The sequence below is a fragment of the Neomonachus schauinslandi genome, unplaced genomic scaffold (assembly GCF_002201575.2).
Source record: "Neomonachus schauinslandi unplaced genomic scaffold, ASM220157v2 HiC_scaffold_1170, whole genome shotgun sequence".
NCBI lineage: Eukaryota > Metazoa > Chordata > Mammalia > Carnivora > Phocidae > Neomonachus > Neomonachus schauinslandi.
This window is the reverse complement of record NW_025409860.1, coordinates 1-10,592: the sequence shown is the minus strand read 5'-3', so window position 1 is coordinate 10,592 and position 10,592 is coordinate 1. Positions and strand designations below refer to the sequence as shown.

At 36.3% G+C, this 10,592-nt stretch overlaps 1 protein-coding gene across 1 annotated transcript; it reads left to right on the top strand.

Moving 5' to 3' along the window:
- The first annotated feature begins 3,875 nt into the window (after nucleotides 1-3,875).
- Nucleotides 3,876-7,511, top strand: LOC123323817 (coiled-coil domain-containing protein 144B-like). The gene is made up of 2 exons (XM_044912318.1): nucleotides 3,876-4,353; nucleotides 7,347-7,511. The coding sequence occupies exons 1-2, from the start codon at nucleotides 4,180-4,182 to the stop codon at nucleotides 7,509-7,511; spliced, it is 339 nt and encodes a 112-aa protein (XP_044768253.1). The 5' UTR covers nucleotides 3,876-4,179.
- Nucleotides 7,512-10,592: the final 3,081 nt, after the last annotated feature.

The following is a 10,592-nucleotide window of genomic DNA, read 5'->3' as shown; positions in this document are numbered from 1 at the left end:
TATTTTTTTCACCCCTGTAGTTTTATGTTCTTTCTTTCCTTGTAGAATTAACACTGTATTTTCAAAGGATTTTCAATTATCTCCTAGAGTAATGCGTACAGGCAATAAATCCAAAGTTATTTACCTATACAAGTGACTTGTTTGCTGTTACTTCTTCATGAGCTTGGTAGATCCAAGAAGTAGGACTTTTAAAATACCTACAGGCTCCTGTAACAAAGGAAGATCTGAAAAACAAATTATAAATACAAGCAACTTAAAACAGTTCATGTAGATTGTTTCTCTTCTCACTTGATGCCTTTTATAAAGTAATGAGCAAAGTTAGTTGTCTCGAGACCCAAGATTGTGTGTTTATTCATTTAGTACAGATTTATTCTGTACTGTGCCCTGATCATTTTATAGCCTCAATATTTCTGGAACCATTCTGTCAGTGCAGGTGTACTTCATCTTTATTTTGCATTACTGCCTTCTAATCCATCTCCCATCTTTTATTACACTGCCCCTCAAATTCATCCCTCTCCACAGCATTTAGAGTGATCTGTCTCAAATGTAAATATGACTATGAACCACTGTTGAAAATATATTTGTGTCCAGGTATCTTAAAATTACATATAAAGCTTTCATAATCTTGACTTCCTCTTAGATCCCTGTATTTTAGACAAACATTTACCCTGTTGTGTGCTTCTCTCCCTTTTAGACAAATATTTACCCTGTTGTGTGCTTCTCTCCCTTGTCTTACTACAGCCTTGCATACTCTCCCCATTTTCCTCCCTCTGACCCCTTTTAATCTGGCTGACCTTACTGTGTTCAGTTTCAGTTCAGGCCTTATCTCCAGAAAAACCATTCCTGACACCTTTTATCTACATGCTTCTTTAAACCTGGGTGCCTAGCACTTACGGGAAACTCTGTAAATAATTACTGAGTAAAATAAAGAGTGTAGGCACAGAAATGACTTAAGGGATTGCCCCATACAGGGGCACCTGGTTGGCTCAGTCAGTTGAGTGTCCAACTCTTGATTTCGGCTCCGGTCATGACCTCAGAGTTGTGAGATCGAGCCCCGTGTGGGGCTCAGTGCTGGGCTCTTAGCCCGGTCAAGATTCTCTCTCTCTCTCTCTGCTCCTCCCCCTCTCCAAAGAAAGAGAGAGAGTGAGAGAGATTGTCCCGTACAGTCCAGGAGGAAAATAAGAGATATATAAAGAAGTAATTTACAGTTCAGGTGGTGAAGATACACTAGAAAAAGGTAGCCCTGAAGAAAGAGACACCTATTCATCTGGGGAAGAAGAGCCATAATCAAGGATGACTTTACATAGCAGTCTGTGTCCTAAAAGATGTGAAGAAATTTATCAAGTAGTAGAGGAAAACATTTCAGGAATGTTTACACTCATCAGGGACATACACCCTTAGGAAGCTTATACACTAATAAAGGCATAAAAAATACTAATAATTTTGGAAACCATGAATAATGTTGTAGTTGAAGCTTTGGGTGTTAAGAGGTGCTGTTACAAGGTAAAGAACAGTCTGTTGTGATTTTATATGTTTCTGCTGCATTATAAAATTTTGTTTCTGATTGTTTTGTTCATTGATGTTAGGTGGATGAACCTGTGAATGAATCTTTGAGATGTTTGTATGTCTTTAACCTGGTGACATTTAGTATTTCCCAAATGGTTTGTTGAAGTTTTCTATAATTAAAAGTATTTCTTAAAGTAAATATTCAGCTAAAGATTAAGTTTAATTTAAACTCTTAATAGATAAAATGTTATTTTCTATTTTTAAGAAGGTTATAGCTTTTATCTAACCATTCTAAGTAGTCCATTTTAACTAAATATATAGATTGGCCAGCAGAACTAGACTTAGAAAGGACATCAGAGGAAGAGCAAAAAAGACTTGATGAAAGTGAAAATAACCACCTAAAGGTATGTAAAAAGTTAAATTTAAATTTCCGATTTTATATTTTTCCTGCTTTAATAATGTAACATTGTTCAAATGAAATGATCTTTTGAATGGACATATTGAAGTCAATAGATTATAATTTAATATTTAGTTTTTATAAAATTTTACAAGTTACAAAACTTAAAATATAGTTAGAATTTTTAGTAACTTATAGCTAAACTTCATCCTTGGAATTGAGATAAAAAAAATTCCTGAATATTGTTTGCTTCTTCACATTTTTGTAACTTTTTATGTGATAAAGAAGGTAGCATCAAATGTTGAATCATATGTTTAAGCAGTTGAAATTATGAGCAGTATAATAATGATGACTAGTGACTTAGATTCATGTAGAAGGAGTAATTATTCTCAGTGGTTCAAAATGTGCAGTTCTCTATTGCCAGTCACTGATGCCAAGATAAAAGATTTATTTTGCCTTGTGATCTCTGTGTAGTTGACTTCAGAGTGTGGGGTCATAAAATCAGCACAATTGCCTGTTGTAGAATCACACCTTCCGGGGTGGGACCTTTGTAGTTGGGTAATAAACAATAACTTTTTCAGTTATTTCATTTCAGCATAGGAAATCAGTAAGTATTATTAACATTTTTCTTATCCACTCTTAGTGGACATTATGTTAGGGCTGTATATAAGCAGATAATTATAGTGATGTATAACACTGTCATAGTATATAATTTGAATTGAGATTTACGAATTTTCTTTCTGATTCATGTTAACTGATTTTGGCTCCTAATAATTTAAAATTTGCCTATTCTCTAGTTATTAATCCTTAAAGAAAATCCTCAAATGCACTGTGGGGGCTCACTATTCTTAAATATGAAAATTATAATTTATATATATATATATAAATATATATATTCTTAAGTATGGTGAGATAAAATGCTTTTAAGTTTGCAACATTAAAAATACTCTAATTCATTTTTTGGTAGATGTAACATGTAGTGAAATGTTTATTTCAGAAAAACTGACAAAGTTAAGTTTATGGATTTATGTTTTTCTTCTGTCTTAAGCCAGGGCGAGTTATTTGTCACTTCTTTGTTACAACATAGTGACTTGGGAGCAGCTTAACGTAGATTAAGAAATTTAACAGTTAAATTTTAATTATTTTCTAATTTTTCTTTGTCCATACTTGATTACTTAAGGATAAAGGTATTTCACAAATATGTATCCTGGCAGAAAAGAGATGTGAAAATCAAACCCAGCAAATTAACGTTCCACTTTTGCATCCGCAAAAAAAGTCTCGAGAACCAGAAATGAATAAGAAATGTGATAGAAAGGATAATATATCTGTATATTCAGAACATCCTTCTGTGCAAAAGCGTGAGGAAATCTCCATCAAACAAGGCAAATTAGTGTGGAAAAATAATCTAAAACACATCACCAGTGAGTTAAAGCGGACGTTTGGTGCAACTTGTGAAAAACACAAAATTGCTCCTTATCCTAAGGAAGAGTCACTACGTGGTAACTTTAAAGAAGGAGCAAACTTAATGGAAATACCTTCTAACTTGACAAATGATAGACTTGATTGTGAGAAAAAGGATATATTTGCAGTGCCTGTCCCTCTAGTAGTTCAGGCATTTCCTGAACAAAAAAAGTCTCGTCTCAAATATGCTTGCCAGGCATCTTCTGATTTTTCTTTAAGTGAAAATAAATCAGACTGTGAAAATGATAACAAACCAGACACTGAGCATGTTTTTAACAAAAATAAGAGTTTTTTTTTAAAGATTTTATTTATTTTTTTGAGAGAGAGAGTGAGAGAGAGCATGAGAGGGGAGAGGGTCAGAGGGAGAAGCAGACTCCCCACTGAGTGGGGAGCCTGACGTGGGACTCGATCCTGGGACTCCAGGATCACGACCTGAGCTGAAGGCAGTTGCTTAACCAACTGAGCCACCCAGGCGCCCTCCAAAAATAAGAGTTTTAAAAGTGATACAGAAACTAAAAAAGTAAGGAACCCACTCGGTACATTTGAAGTGAAAGAAGACCAAGAGTTTGACGTGCAAATGGCAAAAAGTATGAACCAAAATAGCACTAATTCTAAATTACACATTGGACGATACCTCAGTCTAGTGATTCAGAAAGCCATTTTGACAAAAGGTTTTCCCGCTCCAATGAGATGAGACAAATGGCTCAAAAAAAAGGCACCGTAGTTCTGCCGTTACAAACATTTACAAGAAAACAAAAGTCTTGTTCCAGAAGCCATTCTGTGCAGTTAATAACAGTACTAATAACTATAGAAGTATGGAACCCAAATTAGAAAATGTGAGTTCTTCTCCACCATGTAGTTACAGAACATCAGAAGTATGTCTAAAAGAAGAATTACAGCAAGATATTCAAAAGTTTAAGAACGAGATAGGCATGTTACAGATAGACATCCGGGATTTGGAAAAAAAGAAAGTTCAACTTCAAAAAGAGGTAGAGGTTCACTTTGCTGCTGCTCGTTTGTTTTTTCTCTTTATCAATTATCTGAGTCATTCTGATTTTCCACTTAAGAAAAAAGTTCGTGTATAAAATGGGGTTGTCTAAATACCTAATTGTGTTCAGAAATAGATTATTTCCGCTGTCTAAATGATAGGAGTGGAGGAAAACATTCTTATGATTTGTTTTCCTTAAGTTTCTCTGTAAGTCTCCCAAGTGGCATATGAACTGGGAAACTAATTTAGCTATGCACCCTGTGACCTCATGAACCAGAGTAACCGTAAAGAAAATTCCTTAAAAAATGCAATTATCGGGGCACCTGGGTGGCTCAGTCGCTAAGCATCTGCCTTCGGCTCAGGTCATGATCCCGGGGTCCTAAGATCGAACCCCGCATCGGGCTCCCTGCTCAGCGGGAAGCCTGCTTCTCCCTCTCCCACTCCCCCTGCTTGTGTTCCCTCTCTCGCTGTGTCTCTCTCTGTCAAATAAATAAATAAAATCTTGAAAAAAAAAACTTAAAAAGATGCAATTATCTTGGCACATCTGGGTGGCACGGTCGAGCATCCGACTCTTGGTTTTGGCTTGGGTTGTGATCTCAGGTTCATGAGACTGAGCCCCTCATTGGGCTCTGTGCTCAGCGTGGAGTGTGCTTTAGTTTCTCTCTCCTTCTCCCTCTGCCCTTCCTGCTCATGCTCTCTCTCTCTCTCTAAAATAAATAAATCTTTAAAAAATATATAATAATCTCTAGTGTTTTGTTTTTTTTTTTTTTAAGATTTATTTATTTATTTATTTGAGAGAGAGCACACGTGTGTGCACGAGCATGAGCCAGGGGAGAGGCAGACGGAGAGAGAAAGGGAGAAGCAGACTCTCTGCTGAGCAGGGAGCCTGACATGGGGCTCCATCCCAGGCCCTGGGATCATGACCTGAGCCGAAGGCCGACACTTAACCGCTGAGCCATCCAGGTGCCCCATCTCTAGGGTTTTTATTTTTATCTATTGGCTTAAATATAAATTGCATTTCCATAAACAATAAAATGGGAAACAAGCAATGACTAAGAGAAAGGATATAAACAAATATTTCAGCTAAACCTATTTATTGTTTCAGTATGTGCAATCTTTTCTGCTTTGTACTCACTCTTGGAACTTAGAATTCCAGCAGGACCACTTTGAGATATTTTTAATAACAAATATTTGTATTATCACTGTTTTCCTACACGTTTTTTAAACAGACTCTTTTTTTAAGATTTATTTATTTACTTAGTGAGCATGAGCAAGGGGAGAGACAAAGGGAGAGAGAGAGGGAGAGAAGTAGATTCCCCACTGAGCATGGAGCCTGATGTGGTACTCAATCCCACAACCCTGAGATCATGAGCTGAGTCAAAATCAAGAGTCAGAGGCCCAACTGACTGAGCCACCCAGGCGCCCCCCTCCACTTTTTTTTTTTGTCACCATTCTCTCATGTTTCTGTTGAGTCAACCTTCATATTATGTTTAATAAAGTATGGTACATTTTGACATGTATGGTTTTTATAATGTCGGTAGCATAAACCTTCAGAAACCTTCAGTATTTAACTCGAAGGGAGAAAACGGACTTTTGAGGTGAATTGAGTTTTAAAAATAGACAAAAATCTAGAGATATCCTCCTTCAAAAGAAAAAGTAGCTAAGCACCTTGTCCCCAATTAAGATATTAAATTACTGTGCCAGTGTCATACTTTTAATGTATCTGATTAATTTAATGAATTTGTTTGATAATTTAGCTGATTCAGCATTAAAGAATTGTAGCATCTCTTTTGGTGCCATAAGATGCTAGGTAATGCCACTTTAGGAACTTTGGACAAATCATTTAACTTTTTTGTTTTCACTCCCATTGATCAGTGGAAAATGGGATTAAAGTTGATAATTACTTTTATACCCTCTAGCTATAAAAGTTTATGATAACCATGAATGTGGAATTTGGGGAGCATTACTCATTTCCCAAAATTCTACACTAACATCAGTTTCACTCTGTTCTTTTTGTGTTGTGGTGAACTTTGGTTCATATATTTTAATGAACACTGCCACTTTTTTGATAACCCTAGGATCCAAATGAAAAAAGAATTGTAAAAGGCAGTTGGCGAAAAAATAGCTCAGTGCAGAAAGAGGAAAACTCTTTGTTCCTGGAGCTCCACAATGTCACATCCTTTAAATCTGGCTGTTTTTGCAAAATCCAGGTGGTCACGACAGACGAGGACAAATTTTGTGTCTTTGTCTTTTTATTTCTTTGTATCTGCTGGTCAGATGGGGTGGGGTGGGAATGTTAGGTAGCAAAGCGTGGATATGAATACAAAATTAAGAAAGCCCTTTTTCAAATTTTGGAAAATTCTCCTGTTTTAATTAATTAATTTTTTTTTAAGGATTTTATTTATTTGTCAGAGAGAGCGAGAGAGAGAGAGAGAGAGAGAGAGCACAAGCAGGAGGAGCGGCAGGCAGAGGGAGAAGCAGGCTTCCCGCTGAGCAAGGAGCCTGATGCGGGGCTCGATCCCAGGACCCTGGATGAGACCCGAGCCAAAGGCAGACGCTTAACCAACTGAGCCACCCTCGCGTCCCAATTCTGCTGTTTTTATTCAAATGGAAATGAAGCAGAACTTACAAAAATTGCAATTATTTATAATGATAAAGTTAAACAAAATATTTTTATTGATTAAAATTATGACAAACTAAGAGTCAAATGATATAATTAATGAAAAAAAGTTCTAGGATGACTGGGTGGCTCAGTCCTTAAGAGTCTGCCTTCGGCTCAGGTCTGATCCCAGGGTCCTGGGATCGGGTCCCGAATCAGGCTCCCTGCTCAGCGGGGAGCCTGCTTCTCCGTCTGTCTGTACCTCCCTCCCCCTGCTTGTGCTCTCTCTCTGATAAATAAATAAAACCTTTAAGAAATTTATAATTAATGAAAAAAAGTTCTTTTTAATGAATAATGTAATAACAATTATCCTTAGTATCAAATTTCCATTAAAGATTAATGAAGAAAAGAAGAGACACCAAAGTAATGAGACGGCAGTATTAGAAAATGTGTATGCTGTCGCTGCTGCTGCTGCTGCTGGACTAATTCAACAAAGAGAGAGTGGAAAAACTGAAAACCACCTCTTTCCTGTTGGGAAAAAGGAACATTCTGATGGGTAAGCCTATGGCAATATTTAAATAGTAGGGAATTATTATTTTCCTATAAAACCAATTCTAGTTGGAGCTAACATTCATGATTAACAAATTTTATATTTTTAGTAAGGCTAGTCCATCCTGGGTACGAATCAGAAAAATGCAAATAACGAGATACCATTTTCTGCAGTCATAGTGATAAATATTTTATTAAAAAAATAATAACCAAAGTTAGCAAATGGGAGAAAAAAGGCATTCCTATACACTGTTGTTAGATGAAAGTGGTAAATCCTTTCTGAAGGGTGATTTAGCAGTGTGTTTCAAAAATTTTAAATATGCTGTCCCTTTTTTAAATTTATTTTTTAATTTTTTTAAAAGATTTTATTTCTTTACTTGACAGAGATAGACACAGCGAGAGAGGGAACACAAGCAGGGGGAATGGGAGAGGGAGAAGCAGGCTTCCTGTGGAGCAGGGAGCCCAATGCGGGGCTCGATCCTGGCACCCAGGGATCATAACCTGAGCCGAAGGCAGACGCTTAATGACTGAGCCACCCAGGCGCCCCATATGCTGTCCCTTTATTCCAATGCTTCATTGCCAGGACTAGATCCTATAGGAAAACATGACTTGTGTAAACACACACACACACACACACGAACACATTCTAAGGACATTTATTGTACATTATTGTATATATAAAATATGACAGATATGTTAAGGATATTTATTATAGCATTCTCATATCAAAAAGTTGGAGATAGTCTAAATAGCCGTCAATAAGGAAGTAAGTTGTCACCCCTATGAGAGAATGTAATATGCGACCATTTGAAAAAATGAGTTTAGGTCTACAGTGTACTAATTGTTTAACAAAGTATATTTAAAGTATTCGGTTTGATGTCATGTCTTATGCAAATTTTAGAATGCTTTTAATATCTGCTGAGTTGCAAAAGGAAGTTACCTGCTACACTGGCACTCTATCTTCTTACCAACAAAAGTGCTAGCTGTTACGTTTTTGGTTTTGGTTCCGTTGAGCTTGAGTGTTCAAATGTTGGACCCTCAAATTGATCTGAATATTACCAAGAGATTTCGTATGTCAACTTGTCCTATATTCTATATAAACATTTGATTTGATGATCCTTGTGCTATAAACCAAGATGTTCCTAATGCAGTGAATCTTCTTTTGAAGGGACCTTGCATGCATGCTATTAACCTTCCTTTTTAAAGAGAATATATTTCTATATGCACCACACCAAATTTTTCAACAGTGACTTCATATTATATAATTTATGAAAATTCATTTTACAAAATAGGAATATTTTCTGCATTCCAAACCCCTTATACTTCTCTTATAGAATTTTAATTTTTTAATTTTTTAAATTAAATTTAATTTTTTTTAAAAGATTTTATTTATTTATTTGACAGAGAGAGAGAGACAGCGAGAGAGGGAACACAAGCAGGGGGAGTGGGAGAGGGAGAAGCAGGCTTCCCACCGAGCAGGGAACCCGATGTGGGGCTCGATCCCAGAACCCTGAGACCATGACCTGAGCTGAAGGCAGATGCTTAACAACTGAGCTACCCAGGCGCCCCTCTTATAGAATTTTAATATGACTAATTATTTTGGATATATCCTGGAGTTAGATGATTTTTATCAAGCATGAAATATTGCTGTTGAAACTTAATAGTTTTTCTATGGTCTTTCTAAGCATGAGAAAAAGTGATAATCAGGTTATATAATATTATATATATATTATATATCTAGAAAATTTTTAAGGAGTCTTTTGGTTTTATAGTTTTGTGAAATTTTTAAGGCCTTGGTCTGCCTTTTTTTTTTTAAGATTTTATTTATATTAGAGAGAGAGAGTGCGTGGTGGGAGAGGGTCAAGCGGACTTGGCACTGAGAGCAGAACCCCATGCGGGGCTCGATCCCACAACCCTGAGATCATGACCTGAGCCAAAATCAAGAGGTTTAACCAACTGAGCCACCCAGGTGCCCCCTTGGTCTGGCATTTTTTAAAAAAAAACATTTAGTGCTACATGTATGAAATTTGAAAAACTATATTACAAAATATATTACAGAAATACTACATCATCCTTGTGTAAGGATTGAAGTAAACAAGAAAATTAAATCCTCTATGATCATTCCTCTTAGCTATGAAATCCTTAAAAGAACCATGTACACTCACTGATCCTGATTTACCTCCTATTCATTCTTGAATTCTCTCTAGTAATTTTCACTCCCACTACTCCAGAATTGATTTTTCAAAGGTTACCACTGATTTTCACTTGAATAAATCTAGACATAATTTCTTAGATCTCATATTATTTGACCTACCAGCAATATTTGACCCAATGGAGAACTCTCTTCTCCAAAATTCTGTCTTCATTTAGCTTTCAGGGTCTCACTCACTCACCTGGTTTTCCCCCTGCCTTTCTAGTCTGTACATCTCAGCCTGATTTGCTTCTTTCTCCTCATTCCCCACCTCTTACTTACACATTGACATCTTCCAGGAATCATTCCTTGATTTTTTTCTCTTGACTTTTACTATCTTGTATATTCTAATGATCTTCAGGTTTATATCTCCAGCCCAAATCTCTCTGCATAATTCCAGACCTACATATCAAACTGCCTATTTGATAGCTCTTTGGCATAGCTATTGGGTATTACGAACTTAACATGTCCAAAATCAAACTACTGATATTCTTTCTTATACCTGCCCTTCTTGTCTTTCCTAATTGAGTTAATGACAGTTCTTCCAGTTGCTCTGCCAGAAAACTTGGTATCATCTTTGAGTCATGTCTTTTTCTTTTTCATACATGTCACATCTAATCTGTCAGCAGATCTTGTCAGGTCTTCCTTCAAAATATATCCAGAAGCCAAACACATCTTCCATGACCAAGCCACTATCATCTGTTGTGTGTATAAGTGTAATAATTAACTAATTGGTCTTCTTGTTTGTTCTTTTGTCTTTTCTCTGTTTCCATTAATTCTAAACACAGTGGATCTATTAAAACGTAAGTCAGATTATGTCTTCCTCTGCTCAAAACCTAATTGCCTCCTATTTCACTCAGAGTACATGCCAAAGTTCTTTCTAACACCTACAAGGCCTTGT